The sequence below is a fragment of the Ascaphus truei genome, chromosome 6 (assembly GCF_040206685.1).
Source record: "Ascaphus truei isolate aAscTru1 chromosome 6, aAscTru1.hap1, whole genome shotgun sequence".
NCBI classification, from domain to species: domain Eukaryota; kingdom Metazoa; phylum Chordata; class Amphibia; order Anura; family Ascaphidae; genus Ascaphus; species Ascaphus truei.
The window spans coordinates 61536950-61553407 of NC_134488.1; the positions used below are offsets into that span (position 1 = coordinate 61536950).

Genomic DNA, 16458 nt, shown 5'->3' on the forward strand with positions numbered 1-16458 from the left:
CCCTCCCCCCCCCAACACAGGACTCCCACATCCCCCTCCCCCCCAACACAGGACCCCCACATCCCCCCATATACAGGACCCCCACATCCCCCCCCCAACACAGGACCCCCACATCCCCCCTCCCCCCCAACACAAGACCCCCACATCCCACCTCCCCCCCCAACACAGGACCCCACATCCCCCCTCCCCCCCAACACAGGACCCCCACATCCCCCCCCCAACACAGAACCCCACACACACCTGCACATCCCCCCTAACACAGAACCCCACACACCTCTACGTCCTGCCTAACACAGGGCCCCACACCTCTACATCCCCCCCCCTTAACACAGTACCCCACATCTCCTCCCCCCAACACAGCTGCAAATCCTCCCTCCCCAACGCAGGACCCCACACCTCCACATCCCAACCCCCCCCAAGGACTCCACGCACCTCCTTATCCCCCCCTAATGCAGGACCCCACGCACCTCCACATCCCCCTCCCCCCCCCATAACACAGGACCCAACACACTTCCACATTCTCTCTCCCCCCCACCCCCCAACACAGGACCCCACACACTTCAACATCTCCCCCCCCCCCCTAACACAGGACTCCACACACTTCCACCCCCAACACAGGACCCCCAACACACTTCCACATCCCCCCTAACACAGGATCCCCTCACACACCTCCACACACCCCTAATCCCCCTAATACAGGACCACACTCACCTCCACCCTAATACAGGACCCGCACACCTCCACATCCCCGTAACACAGGACCCGCACACCTCCACCCCAACTCAGGACCCCGCATACCTCCACATCCCACATAACACAGGACCCCACATCTCAACATTCCCCTCACAGGACCATACACCTCCATGTCCCCCCTAACACAGGACCACACACCTCCACATCACCCCTAACACAGGACCACACACCTCCACATCACCCCTAACACAGGACCATACACCTCCACATAACCCCTAACACAGGACCACACACCTCCACATAACCCCTAACACAGGACCACACACCTCCACATCACCCCTAACACAGGACCACACACCTCCACATCACCCCTAACACAGGACCACACACCTCCACATAACCCCTAACACAGGACCACACACCTCCACATCACCCCTAACACAGGACCACACACCTCCACATCACCCCTAATACAAGACACCAAACCCCAAAACCTTCCCTAACTTAACCCCACACCTCAACATCCACCTAACACAAAACCAGCACCCCCACATCTCGCTAATACAAAACCCCACAGCCCAATATACCCTTAATATAGCACATATCACTATTACAGGACCCCTGACCCCATAATTATCACGACATGCGACCCCATAATTATCACGACCCCATAATTATCACGCTCATTGTTCTGGAAGGGTTAACCGGAGGCATGTGTATACATTTATGAGACACCAGAAATTCCAGCCAGGGGAGAGATTGGGCAGCTGCTGGGAAACCCGTGAACAGCTGCTGCTCCAGCGCAACCAGTCCCCCAGACCCAGCATAACTGGCCCCACATCCAGTAAAACCAGTCCCCTGTCTCAGTGTAACTGGCCATGGGCCGAGGGGCTCACAGATTAAAGAGACGCAGGAAGGAAGCGCTTGTCTGGGGCACACCTGGCTGTCCTCAGAGCGTCTATCCTGCGGGGGACACACCCTCACTCAGGGTCCACACCTTCCCAATAACAGAGGGGGGGGGGGGGTGAGGAAGGGCACGAGCTTCTATAGGGAGAGTACTGACAATTTATTTCTGTCTCCATATTACATTTGGAGAACTGTCTATTACTTGTCACCCTGATACACCCACTCCACTGTCACCTTGCTACCCCCAAGACTGTCACTCACCCCAGTCACTCGGCTACCCCCAGGACCATCAATCACCCTACTACACTCCAGGACTATGACTCACCCGTCACTTTGCTACACCCCAGGACTGTCACTTAGCTACACCCCAGGACTGTCACTTAACTCTGTCACTTTGCTACACCCCAGGACTGTCACTTAACTCTGTCACTCTGCTACATGCAGGACTGTCAATTAACCCCTGTCACCCTCCTATACCCCAAGAATTAAACTCTGCTATTCCCCAGGACAGTCAAGTAACTCGGTCACTGCTATACCCCAGGACAGACTCTTACCCCGGTCACTGCTACATCCCAGGACAGTCACTTAACCCGGTCACTACTACAGCCCAGGACTGTCACTGCTACATCCCAGGACTGTCACTTAACCCTGCAACTGCTACAGCCCAGGACTGTCACTTAACCCTGTCACTGCTACATCCCAGGACAGTCACTTAACCCTGTAACTGCTACATCCCAGGACAGTCACTTAACCCTGTCACTGCTACATCCCAGGACAGTCACTTAACCCTGTCACTGCTACATCCCTATGACAGTCACTTAACCCTGTAACTGCTACATCCCAGGACAGTCACTTAACCCTGTAACTGCTTCAGCCCAGGACAGTCACTTAACCCTGTAACTGCTACGTCCCAGGAAAGTAACTTAACTCGGTCACTGCTATATCCCAGGACAATCACTTAACCCTGTAACTGCTACAACCCAGGACTGTCACTTAACCCTGTAACTGCTACAGCCCAGGACAATCACTTAACCCTGTGACTGCTTCAGCCCAGGACAATCACTTAACCCGGTCACTGCTACAGCCAAGGACTGTCACTTAACCCGGTCACTGCTACATCCCAGGACAGTCACTTAACCCTGTAACTGCTACAGCCCAGGACTGTCACTTAACCCGGTCACTGCTACAGCCCAGGACTGTCACTTAACCCTGTCACTGCTACAGCCCAGGACTGTCACTTAACCCGGTCACTGCTACAGCCCAGGACTGTCACTTAACCCTGTCACTGCTACAGCCCAGGACTGTCACTTAACCCGGTCACTGCTACATCCCAGGACAGTCACTTAACCCTGTAACTGCTACAGCCCAGGACTGTCACTTAACCCGGTCACTGCTACAGCCCAGGACTGTCACTTAACCCGGTCACTGCTACAGCCAAGGACTGTCACTTAACCCTGTCACTGCTACAGCCCAGGACTGTCACTTAACCCTGTCACTGCTACACCCAGGACTGTCACTTAACCCTGTCACTGCTACAGCCCAGGACTGTCACTTAACCCGGTCACTGCTACAGCCAAGGACTGTCACTTAACCCTGTCACTGCTACAGCCCAGGACAATCACTTAACCCTGTCACTGCTACAGCCCAGGACTGTCACTTAACCCGGTCACTGCTACATCCCAGGACTGTCACTTAACCCTGTCACTGCTACAGCCCAGGACTGTCACTTAACCCGGTCACTGCTACATCCCAGGACAGTCACTTAACCCTGTCACTGCTACAGCCCAGGACTGTCACTTAACCCGGTCACTGCTACAGCCCAGGACTGTCACTTAACCCGTCTCTCGTCAACACCTATGGCAATGTCACTTAGCCCTGTCACTGTCACACAGACCCCTTTGCCTATCCCTTTGCTTCACTGTCTGTGTCACTTCCATATGACACTGTTTCCTGTGCGGGCTGCACAATAACACAAATAACACCGGCCGGGCACCCAGCCAGCACCCGAGAGATCCGGGACGATTGGTACCTTTGTATCTCTCCAGCACTCCCTCATATGCCCGCACGTATTCACTCTCTTGTCTCCGGTCTACCGGGAGCTGCCCCGGGATGTACCCGGACATGACGCCCAAACCGCCCGCTGTACCCGGTATCCGCGGGATAGTCCGGTGTCTGCGGCTCAGACTTCCGTCTCCTGTCCCCGCCCCCGTGCGGCTCCCCCCGTCACGGGCAGCGTCCTACGCGAGGGAGACCCCCAGCGGGGACAGCGGGGAACTGCACAGGAGACACCAAGCGGGGACACAGGGAACTGCACCGGGGACACGGGGACACAAAGCATAGACAGGGGGGTACTACACTCTGATAAGAGATTACCCTCCTTCCAGTGAGTGAAACTGTCCTGCATTAAGTGAGACTGTTCAACAATGAGTGAGATTGTACTTCAGTGAAGGAGATTGTCCTCCAATGAGTGAGACAGTCTTCAAATGAGTGAGGCTGCCCTCCAATGAAGGAGAATGTTAAACAATGAGTTAGTCTGTCCTCCAGTGACTGAGAGCGCCCTCTAATGAGTGAGAGTGCCCTCTAATGAGTGAGAGCGCCCTCTAATGAGTGAGAGTGCCCTCTAATGAGTGCGTGCCTCCTTATTAATCAGACTGCCTCTCAATGGGTGCTGTCCTGCTCCATTCCAGCCACAGGCACCCAATGTCCAGCACACAGGCACCCAATGTCCCGCACACAGGCTGCACATCCTAACACCATCACATTCATTTCCTGAGTCTGTCTCAGGTCGCTGACACTATATGTGTGTTTCTCCAGGTCATCCAACCCCCAGTAACTGGAGCGGTCACACTGTGCTGTACGGTCAGACTAGATGGGTGTGTATCTGCCAGCAGTTCCCATGTCTGTGTTAATTACAAGATGGTTTCCTTTTAAAGCAGCAGGATTAAGATGATGACTCTGATTATTGTGGTGTGAGTTCTCTTCCTTTCATCCCAGTTTAGAGACAAACATCAGTTTGGGTAAAACCTCCACATTATTTGGGATTAAGTGGCTTTCCACACTAGACAGGTCCCTCCCTACCTGGCTTCTGCATTGAGGACCAGGTGAGAAGCCCAGAGGATGCAATACATGTAATGTTTGTGTCAGCAAAGATGATCTTTCTGTTCATGCTGTATATCTTGTAGACATGTTATCCCTCTATCGAGGCAGGAGATAAGGGGCGCACTCACACCCAGGAATATAAAAGGAAAAGACATACACATGTAGTGCAACAGAGTTTTGATGAACGTATTATAAATAAGCCAGTAGCAACCTCACTCACGTTTCCTGTGAGTAATCATGGCTTTTTGGTTATCAGGAGTGACCACATAAGATACAAGTTTCAATGGTGTTGTCCGTCAGCATACAATCAGTTTAGTTGTGACGTCACTGGAACGCACGGCAGAGCGGGTGCAATGACGTCAATAACCCGCATCGCGCACCGAGACGCCAGCCAACGTAATGATGTCACGGCCCCGCCCAGCAATGGCGGAGAGTTTGAAAGTTTGAAAATTACAGTATAAAAGGATGGACTGGAGGAGAGAGACACCTAAACCTCTGAGGAAGCTCTTATTTCTAGCGAAACGCGTAGGGTGGACAGCACATGCTGTAAAAGGACTATCTGGCTCTTGGTGGACTCTTGTGACATCCTGCAAAAGAATAAGTTCCATCTTCCTGTAAAACTCCACTGTGGACGGCCGCCACGGGTGGAATACCAGAGAAGGAGGAAGTGCAGCTTGTTCCCACTGTCTGACCATGGGTGGTCCCAATGCTTGAATCCATTTTATGTTTGTGAGTGTTACTTTTTTATATATTCATTATCTGTTATAAAGCTGTATTGCACCATCCCTGTGTCCTCCATTTTCCACATATGGGATCCTCCTTCCACCATGTCCCTGATGACTCTATGCTGATGGACAACACCATTGAAACTTGTATCGGAGGTGGTCATTCCTGATAACCAAAAAGAAACATGAGTGAGGTTGCTACTTGTTTATTGATAACTAGCTGATATACCCGGCGTTGCCCGGAGGCAGGGAGGGGATGGGGGGCGTGAAAGGCAGGGGCGTGAAAGGCAGGGAGGGGGCGGTGAAAGGCAGGGGGGGCGGTGAAAGGCAGGGGTGGGCGGGGGGGGCGTCAAAGCCAGGGGGGGGGGTGTCAAAGGCAGGGGGGGCATCAAAGGCAGGGGGGCGTCAAAGGCAGGGGGGGGCGTCAAAGGCAGGGGGGGGCGTCAAAGGCAGGGGGGGTTTCAAAGGCAGGAAGGGAGTCTAAGGCACGGGGGGGCGTCAAAGACAGGGGGGGGCGTCAAAGGCAGGGGGGGTTGTCAAAGGCAGGGGGGGGCGTCAAAGGCAGGAGCTATTGCGCGGCCGCAACTCCGGTGAAAGGCAGGGGTGGGCGGGGGGGGGGGCGTCAAAGCCTGGGCAGGGGCGTCAAAGGCAGGGGGGGCGTCAAAGGCAGGGGGGGCGTCAAAGGCAGGGGGGGGCGTCAAAGGCAGGGGGGGAGTCAAAGGCAGGGGGGGGGCGTCAAAGGCAGGGGGGGGGCGTCAAAGGCAGGAGCTATTGCGCGGCCGCAACTCCCTGCTGCCCTCCTCCTGCTCCTCGGGGATGTTGATCGGGGTAGCGGCGTGTGGGGGTGGGGGGTGAGCCGTAGAGAGCGTGCTCTGGGCGGTGGGTGGAAGTGGTTGAGCACCGGGGAGTGGGGGTCCTTCCGGAGGCTGCCTGCCCACTGCCTGTTCCCCCGCCGGGGAGGGAGGGAAGTGAGCACCGGGGAGGGAGGGAAGTGAGCGCCGGGGAGGGAGGGAAGTGAGTGCCGGGGAGGGAGTGAAGTGAGCGCCGGGGAGGGAGGTGAGTCCTTCCGGGCGCCGCCATCTTAGGCACTCGGTGCCGCAAGGCAGCTGCAGGAGGAAGGGGGTCCTTCCGGGCGCCGCCATCTTAGCCACTCGGCGAGGCTGCCTGCCCACTGCCTGTTCCCCCGCCGGGGAGGGAATTGAGGGCCGGGGAGGGAAGTGAGTGCCGGGGAGGGAGTGAAGTGAGCGCCGGGGAGGGAGGTGAGTCCTTCCAGGTGTCGCCATCTTAGGCACTCGGTGCCGCGAGGCAGCTGCAGGAGGAAGGGGGTCCTTCCGGGCGCCGCCATCTTAGCCACTCGGCGAGGCTGCCTGCCCACTGCCTGTTCCCCCGCCGGGGAGGGAGGGAAGTGAGCGCCGGGGAGGGAGGGAAGTGAGCGCCGGGGAGGGAGGGGAGTGAGCGTCGGGGAGGGAGGTGAGTGAGCGCCGGGGAGGGAGGTGAGTGTGATGGGGGGGGGAGAGAGAGAGAGAGTGTGCGTGTGTGTGTCCGAGGGGAAAGAGAGTGGCAGTTGGGTGACGTCAGAGCCACCAATCTGATTGGCCAGAGGCTGAGGACCAATCAGATTCACCGCAGATAGCACTAACCTTTCGATTTTATATATTAAGATACGTTCATCAAACCTCTGTGGTACTACTTGTGTATGTCGTTTCCTTTTTATATTCCTGGATGTGAGTGCGTTCCTGATCCCCTGCCTCAATATCTCTCTCTGGACTTGGATTGAGCTGCACCCTTTCAGAGGACTGTATAATATATTTCTATTTCTATATTCACTCTTATAAGTGTGAACACCTGATATAATACAATACGGTATTTGCGCTTGTTCTTTTGTCTTCATGTTATCCCTGTATACTGAATAAAGAAATATGTCATGATTTCTAAAGTGCTCAATATCTGTGAGGATAGGGATGTATTCCCTGCCTCGCTGCTCTTCCATCACAGGGGGTATACCTCTGCCCCCCCCCCCCCCAACCTGGAGGCAGGTAAGTGGCACGGAAGATGCCAGAGAAACCATAAAGATGCTGAGCTGTGACTGGCTGTCACCAGCAAAAAATGCCCAACGGTAACGTCAAACCCGGGAGTCTGCAAGTGACTTGGAACCTGACTGTAAGGATACAAGAAGTGGTGTCAGAAGGCCCAAGTAACCCGGGAATCAATGGCAGCCAGCAGAGGTATGAGCACGGCATTGTGTTACAGCTGGAGGGTGCCGCTAGGAGCTGCTTAGCCATGAATGGGCAGCGGTTGTGCCCCGCAAAGGGTATAACGTTTGGGGAGTTGCGCCCTACTCTCTGTAATTACAGGTAACGTTTTCACACAGTGGTAACACTGATTCTGGGGGCCTGCTGATCGTTCTGTGCAAGTACGGGAGGCGAGATCACACTCGGGGGCTCCGGTGTATATACTCTTTATTTTTACTGTTTAAGCATGCGATGACCGCCTCAGAACAAAGCCAGGCGGGAAGGGAGCAAGAGGCGAGGGAGACCCCATCCCCCCCTCGCTGTGCACCAGGGTTTGGCCTGGCAAATTCAGCGAGGAGACGGAGAGCTTAGTAACCATGGCAGCCAGAAGAATGGCTGCTCAGCCCTCTGTGTTTCCATGGAAACAGATAAAGCAAATCTGCATTCTATCATCCCCAGTCAGAGGGGTCCCGCTGCTCTGTTATGGCGTCAGATTCCAGCTGTATATATGTATATATATATATACATATTTATATGCAGTACCCTCCAGTTAAACTCGTTGACTGACTAATTCCGCCTGCGAGAAACCCATAGCTGTGCACTTTGTACACACTTGAGGGGGCTGCATGCCAAGCACACAGAGGGTACATCCTGCCGGTCACTATATACACACATGCTCTGCCGGTCACTATATATACATGATATATGCAGAGTGAGAGAGAGCCACATAAGCACATAGAGAGGCGAGAGGCATTCTATCTAAAGATCATAACAGTTAAGCTATGTACAAGGTATATATATATATATATATATATATATATATATATATATATATATATATATATATACAGTGTTCGACAAACCTATACATTTGCTCGCCCCGGGCGAGTGGATTTAACCCCCGGGCGAGTAAATATTGGCCCAAGCAGCACACGTTTGGTACTAGGTGGCGAGTAGATTTTTTTGTGTGGCGAGTAGATTTTTTGGTGATTTGTCAACCACTGTATATATATATATATATATATATATATAGCATATGGTTAGATAATGCCATCAGAGGTAATGTATGATATACTGTATCTATGGAGAGGTTCATAAACATATCATAACAGTTTGGGTATGTCCATTACAGCTTTCTTTTATATATATATTATATATATATATATATATATATATATATATATATATATATATATATATATATATATATACTAAAAAACAAGAAGTTCAGGGCACTCAAACAGGTATAACAAGAAAATAATGAGTTAATGAGTTACTTATCTTTTCAGACAGGGTGCTTGCAGAGCAGCTTGGATTACCTTCCAACCGTGGAAATAGATACTACCAAAATCAAAAAATACTGTAGCACTCCCTGTATAATATAAAAAAAGTTTTAATGCATCAAGCAAGCATAAGGGGTCAAACACAGAAAGAGGAGCTTGATAAAGGACCGGCAGGTCCAAAACGTTGCTTCCTTTTTTCTGTATTTGACCCCTTATGCTTGCCTGATGCATTAACACTTTTTTATATTATACAGAGAGTGCTACAGTATTTTTTGATTTTGGTAGTATCTATTCGCTATATATCTATATATAAACGTTATCATACATATAGGGAGAGGTATATTATCACATGCCATCACTGACTCTCAAGTCTAGTGTGATTCTCCCGCTCTGAGACAGTAACATGTGAGAACTCATCTCCCTGACAGTCATACTGACGTCCTGCCCTAAAAACACCCCAAGCCATTACACGGGAGGACCCAGCCCCACCTTCAGGAGCGGCATCATGACATCACTGAGGGTTATAAGAGGGAGCGGAGACAGCACGGGATGATATAGAGCAGCTTTCTGTCTGTAGGGCTTTTACCTGCATTCCATAAGATCTTTTATCACTGAGTCTTATAGCATTATTATAACGTTGTATGGCAACAGGAGGTGGCTTATAGCCATGTTTGTCACAATGCATTCTGGGAATGTTAATGGGATTCGAAGGCAGTTAAAGATGAGAGCAAAGTGTATAATAGAGCCCAGTTTAGGATGAGATGGCAGTAAAGGACCAGAGTGCAGTTTTAGGATGAAGGCACAGTTTAGGATTATAGGACAGTATATAGGATCAGGGAGCAGTGTAGGATCAGGTTGCAATGAAGAATCAGAGCACAGTGTAGGGTCCTGATGCAGTTTGGGATTAGGGTGCAGTGTAGGATCAGAGAACAGTATAGAATAAGGATGCAATTTTAGGATCAGCGTGCCGTGTAGGATCAGGGCTCAGTTTTAGGATTAGGGTGCAGTGTAGGATCAGGGCTCAGTTTTAGGATTAGGGTGCAGTGTAGGATCAAGGTGAAATGTAGGATCACACTGCAGTATTAGGATCAGGGGGCAGTTTAGGATCAGGGTGCAGTTTAGGATCAGGGTGCAGTGTAGGATCAAGATACGGTACAGTATCAGGGTGTAGTTTAGGATCAGGGTGCAGTGTAGCATCAGGGTGCAGTGTAGCATCAGGGTGCAGTGTAGCATCAGGGTGCAGTGCAGCATCAGGGTGCAGTGCAGCATCAGGGTGCAGTGTAGCATCAGGGTGCAGTGTCCCAGGCTGTACAGTGAGTAGTCTGCTCACCTGCCACCCTGACCACGGCTCTTTCTGCAGGGTCCAGCACAGAGTCTTTGCTCTGCCTCTTCTTCTGTTCGTGTCGGGGGAGATTCCAGGGCAGAGTGTCTCCAGGGGGACAGGGGGACAGACTCCCAGACCTCTCACTGCGACATGACCTCTCGCTACGGTACGACCTCTCGCTTAGGGTCTCTTCATCTGAGGATGACATCTCTCCGGGAGGGTGGGGGTCGCACTGAGGGGGGAAAGGAGAATGAGTCAGATATTGGGGACAGACACCCCCTTGAATCATATTGCTGAAAGGGGCCACGCTAAGATTATACTAGGAATAGAAATGCAATATTACATAGTAGGGGGCAAGCAGCCCTCTTTATTATACAAATGATAGAAACACCTTCATACCTTATACATACATTATACCCTTACATTATATTGGGGGATAAAGGAACCTTCACACATTATACAGCGCACAGGACCCCATCTTAAATTATACAGAGGACAGGACCCCTGATACATTATACAGAAGACAGGGACCCCTCACATTATACAGAGCATAGGACCCTCTTGCACTATACAGAGGACAGGGACCCCTCTTATATTAGATAGAGAACAGGACCCTGCTTAAACTATACAGAGCACAGGGGCCGCTCCTTCATTATACAGAGGACCAGACCCCATCTTACATTATACAGAGGACCAGACCCCCTCTTACATTATACAGAGCACAGGACCCCATGTTACACTATACAGAGGACATGGACCCCTCTTACACTATACAGAGGACATAACCCCTCTTACATTATACAGAGCACAGGGACCCTCTTACATTATACAGAGCACAGGGACCCCTCTTACACTATACAGAGGACAGGGACCCCTCTTACGTTATACAGAGCACAGGAACCCCTCTTACATTATACAGAGCACAGGACCCCTCTTACATTATACAGAGGACCAGACCCCATCTTACATTATACAGAGGACCAGACCCCCTCTTACATTATACAGAGCACAGGACCCCATGTTACACTATACAGAGGACATGGACCCCTCTTACACTATACAGAGGACATAACCCCTCTTACATTATACAGAGCACAGGGACCCTCTTACATTATACAGAGCACAGGGACCCCTCTTACACTATACAGAGGACAGGGACCCCTCTTACGTTATACAGAGCACAGGAACCCCTCTTACATTATACAGAGCACAGGACCCCTCTTACATTATACAGAGGACAGGGACCCCTCTTACATTATACAGAGCACAGGGACCCCTCTTACATAATACAGAGCACAGGACCCCCTCTTACATTATACAGAGCACAGGGACCCCTCTTACATTATACAGAGCACAGGACCCCCTCTTACATTATACAGAGCACAGGGACCCCTCTTACATTATACAGAGGACAGGGACCCCTCTTACATTATACAGAGCACAGGGACCCCTCTTACATTATACAGAGCACAGGGACCCCTCTTACATTATACAGAGCACAGGGACCCCTCTTACATTATACAGAGCACAGGGACCCCTCTTACATTATACAGAGCACAGGGACCCCTCTTACATTATACAGAGCACAGGGACCCCTCTTACACTATATACAGAGGGCAGAGACCCCTCTTACATTATACAGAGGACAGGGACCCCTCTTACATTATACAGAGCACAGGGACCCCTCTTACATTATACAGAGCACAGGGACCCCTCTTACACTATATACAGAGGGCAGAGACCCCTCTTACATTATACATAGGACAGGGACCCCTCTTACATTATACAGAGGACAGGGACCCCTCTTACATTATACAGAGCACAGGGACCCCTCTTACATTATACATAGGACAGGGACCCCTCTTACACTATACATAGGACAGGGACCCCTCTTACATTATACATAGGACAGGGACCCCTCTTACATTATACAGAGCACAGGGACCCCTCTTACATTATACAGAGGACAGGGACCCCTCTTACACTATACATAGGACAGGGACCCCTCTTACATTATACATAGGACAGGGACCCCTCTTACACTATACAGAGGACAAGGACCCCTCTTACATTATACAAAGCACAGGGACCCCTCTTACACTATACAGAGCACAGGGACCCCTCTTACATTATACAGAGGACAGGGACCCCTCTTACACTATACATAGGACAGGGACCCCTCTTACATTATACAGAGCACAGGGACCCCTCTTACATTATACATAGGACAGGGACCCCTCTTACATTATACAGAGGACAGGGACCCCTCTTACACTATACATAGGACAGGGACCCCTCTTACATTATACATAGGACAGGGACCCCTCTTACACTATACAGAGGACAGGGACCCCTCTTACATTATACAAAGCACAGGGACCCCTCTTACACTATACAGAGCACAGGGACCCCTCTTACATTATACAGAGGACATGGACCCCTCTTACACTATACATAGGACAGGGACCCCTCTTACATTATACAGAGCACAGGGACCCCTCTTACATTATACATAGAACAGGGACCCCTCTTACATTATACAGAGCACAGGGACCCCTCTTACACTATACATAGGACAGGGACCCCTCTTGCATTATACAGAGCACAGGGACCCCTCTTACAATATACATAGGACAGGGACCCCTCTTACATTATACAGAGCACAGGACCCCTCTTACATTATACAGAGCACAGGGACCCCTCTTACATTATACAGAGGACAGGGACCCCTCTTACACTATACATAGGACAGGGACCCCTCTTACATTATACAGAGGACAGGGACCCCTCTTACATTATACAGAGCACAGGGACCCCTCTTACATTATACATAGGACAGGGACCCCTCTTACATTATACATAGGACAGGGACCCCTCTTACATTATACATAGGACAGGGACCCCTCTTACATTATACAGAGGACAGGGACTCCTCTTACATTATACAGAGCACAGGGACCCCTCTTGCATTATACAGAGCACAGGGACCCCTCTTACACTATACAGAGGACAGGGACCCCTCTTACACTATACAGAGGACAGGAACCCCTCTTGCATTATACAGAGCACAGGGACCCCTCTTACAATATACATAGGACAGGGACCCCTCTTACACTATACAGAGGACAGGGACCCCTCTTACACTATACAGAGGACAGGGACCCCTCTTACATTATACAAAGCACAGGGACCCCTCTTACACTATACAGAGGACAGGGCCTCCACCTCTGTTTGGTGGAGATACAGTAAGCAGAAGGTGGGGTGGAGAGAGCAGGGGGTAAGATGCATTGAATTGAACAAGGGGTGAGCCTGAGGCCCAGTTTCAGGAAACGATGAATAGGAGTTATTGCTATAACGTAGCACCCTTTGTGTTCAGTCTCTTGCAGATCTGCTGGATAAGGAATTACACTGAGAAATGCAGCCAGCACCCAAGGGACACCTACCCCACCTGGGGTGACAGGACTCTACATGTTACTACCCCAAGTGACAGGAATCAGCCACTTACCCCCGTGCGGAGGAGGCTGTGACTGAGGCGGGGGTGCAGTGTCTGTGTGCAAATCCCCAAAGAAAGGGAGCATCCAGGCGTGAGGGGACTGTCACATCCAGAGAGACAGCCAGTGACAGGGCGTCACATCCAGAGACAGCCAGGGAAAGAATATCACATCCAGGGAGACAGCCCGTGAAAGGGTGTCACATCCAGAGAGACAGCCAGTGAAAGGGTGTCACATCCAGAGAGACAGCCAGTGAAAGGGTGTCACATCCAGAGAGACAGACAGGGGTCAGGGTGTCGTACACAGAGACATCCAGGGAAAGAATATCACACCCAAAGAGACAGCCAGCAAAAGAATATCACCTCCAGAGAGACAGCCAGGGAAAGGGTGTCACATCCAGAGAGACAGACAGGGTCAGGGGGCCGTACCCAGAGACAGCCAGGGAAAGAATATCACATCCAGAGAGACAGCCAGGAAAAGAAAATCACATCCAGGGAGACAGCCAGTGAAGGGTGTTACATCCAGAGAGACAGACAGGGTCAGGGGGCCGTACCCAGAGACAGCCAGGGAAAGAATATCACAGCCAGAGACAGGGTGTCACAGCCAGAGAAAGAACATCACATCCAAAGACAGCCAGAGACGGCATCACATCCAGAGAGACAGTCAGTAGTAGAGTGCCACATCCAGGGACAACCTGGGAAAGGATGTCATATGTAACAGCATTCACAGAAGCACCATGTCACATCCAGTGACTGTGTCCATAGGCAGAGACATACAGAGGGACAGTCAGGGATGGGAGCTCACATTCAGAGATGGTGTCCATAGAGACAGCCAGAGCAAATATCCAGAGGGAGGAATGGGGGGACGGATCACAGGCTGTCACATACAGAGACAGTCACAGAAAGAGAGACAGCTTCTAACGTGACAGTGCCATCTTCTGCAAAGAGACATCCGGTGGCTGTGATATTCAGAGATTAAAGGATAGAGAGAGACATCAGATAGTGCAAAGAGACATCCAGGTATTTACAGCAGAGACATCCAGGGATGGAAAGACACCCCCAGATAGAGACCTCCCCACACCCAGCCTATGTCTCCTGGTAATAAGGGGGAAGGACCTCACATACAAAGAGCCCCACCCAGATCTACATCCCCACATCTCTGTGTGTACATGCAGCCATCCACGCGTGTATATCATATATTATACATACATGGCCCACCCATCCACATATCTATCTATATGTGCACACATCACACATACACAGTATATACCTGCAGTGAGCACGTCCCGAGCCGTGTGATCCTATGCAAGGGAGGAGGAGAGGGGGAGGAAGCAGGACCAGCTGTGCGTGGGGAGTCAGAGGAGATCCCCATCCATTATTCACACACACACACACACACACAGACACACACACACACACACACACACACACACACACACACACACACACACACACACACACGTATGTGTATATATCTATGTATATATACACACACCACACTGCTCACACACATATATATACACAACACTGCAAATCACACATATATATACACCTCATTACAATTCGCACACATTTATACTCCTCACTGCACACACACACACATATATACAGTGCACCTCACTATATGTGTGCACTCACACACACAAACATCACACTGCACACACATCTCATTCCAAACACACATATGTACCTCACTACACACACACACACACACACACACACACATACACACACACACACACACACACACACACACAACACACACACACACACACACACATATAAACATCATACTGCACCAATGAACACACACACATATATATACAGTTGTGCGAAAAAGAAAGTACACCCTCTTTGAATTCTATTGTTTTACATATCAGGGCATAATAACAATCATCTGTTCCTTAGCAAGTCTTAAAATTAGGTAAATACAACCTCAGATGAACAACAACACATGACATATTACACCGTGTCATGATTTATTTAACAAAAATAAAGCCAAAATGGAGAAGCCATGTGTGAAAAACTAAGTATACCTTATGATTCAATCGCTTGTAGAACCACCTTTAGCAGCAATAACTTGAAGTAATCATTTTCTGTCTGACTTTATCAGTCACTCACATCGTTGTGGAGGAATTTTGGCCCACTCTTCTTTACAACGTTGCTTCAGTTCATTGAGGTTTGTGGGCATTTTTTTATGCACAGCTCTCTTACGGTCCAGCCACAGTATTTCAATCGGGTTGAGGTCTGGACTTTGACTGGGTCATTGCAACACCTTAATTCTTTTCTTTTTCAGCCATTCTGTTGTAGATTTGCTGGTGTGCTTGGGATCATTGTCCTGTTGCATGACCCAATTTCGGCCAAGCTTTAGCTGTCGGACAGATGGCCTCACATTTGACTCTAGAATACTTTGGTATACAGAGGAGTTCATGGTCGACTCAATGACTGCAAGGTTCCCAGGTCCTGTTGCTGCAAAACAAGCCCAAATTATCACCCCATCACCACCGTGCTTGACAGTTGGTATGAGGTGTTTGTGCTGATATGCTGTGTTTGGTTTTCGCCAAACATGGCATTGTGCATTATGGCCAAACATCTCCACTTTGGTCTCGTCTGTCCAAAGGACATTGTTCCAGAAGTCTTGTGGTTTGTTCAGATGCAACTTTGCAAACCTAAGCCATGCTGCTATGTTCTTTTTAGAGAGAAGAGG

At 50.4% G+C, this 16458-nt stretch overlaps 1 protein-coding gene and 1 long non-coding RNA gene across 14 annotated transcripts in view; one reads left to right on the forward strand and one right to left on the reverse strand.

The window, feature by feature from the left end:
- Positions 1-15101, reverse strand: part of MACF1 (microtubule actin crosslinking factor 1) — a 121972-nt gene extending 106871 nt beyond the window's left edge. For 4 of the 13 annotated variants that reach the window (XM_075604510.1, XM_075604511.1, XM_075604515.1 and 1 more), the window contains exons 1-2: positions 13767-14793; positions 10268-10493 (exon numbers count right to left, since the gene is read on the reverse strand). In XM_075604510.1, coding sequence (XP_075460625.1) covers positions 10268-10469 — 202 coding nt within the window. In that variant the 5' untranslated portion in view covers positions 10470-10493; positions 13767-14793. Of the gene's footprint in view, positions 1-3628; positions 3820-10267; positions 10494-13766; positions 14794-15021 lie in introns of those variants that run through there. The other 9 variants (XM_075604513.1, XM_075604514.1, XM_075604512.1 and 6 more) reach the window with 4 other exon arrangements.
- The window catches only part of LOC142497122 (uncharacterized), a 20811-nt gene extending 5068 nt beyond the window's left edge, over positions 1-15743 (forward strand). Inside the window, exons 2-3 of the long non-coding RNA XR_012802180.1 lie at positions 10298-10427; positions 13638-15743. This is a non-coding gene — a long non-coding RNA (uncharacterized LOC142497122). The remainder of the gene's footprint in view (positions 1-10297; positions 10428-13637) is intronic.
- Positions 15744-16458: the final 715 nt, after the last annotated feature.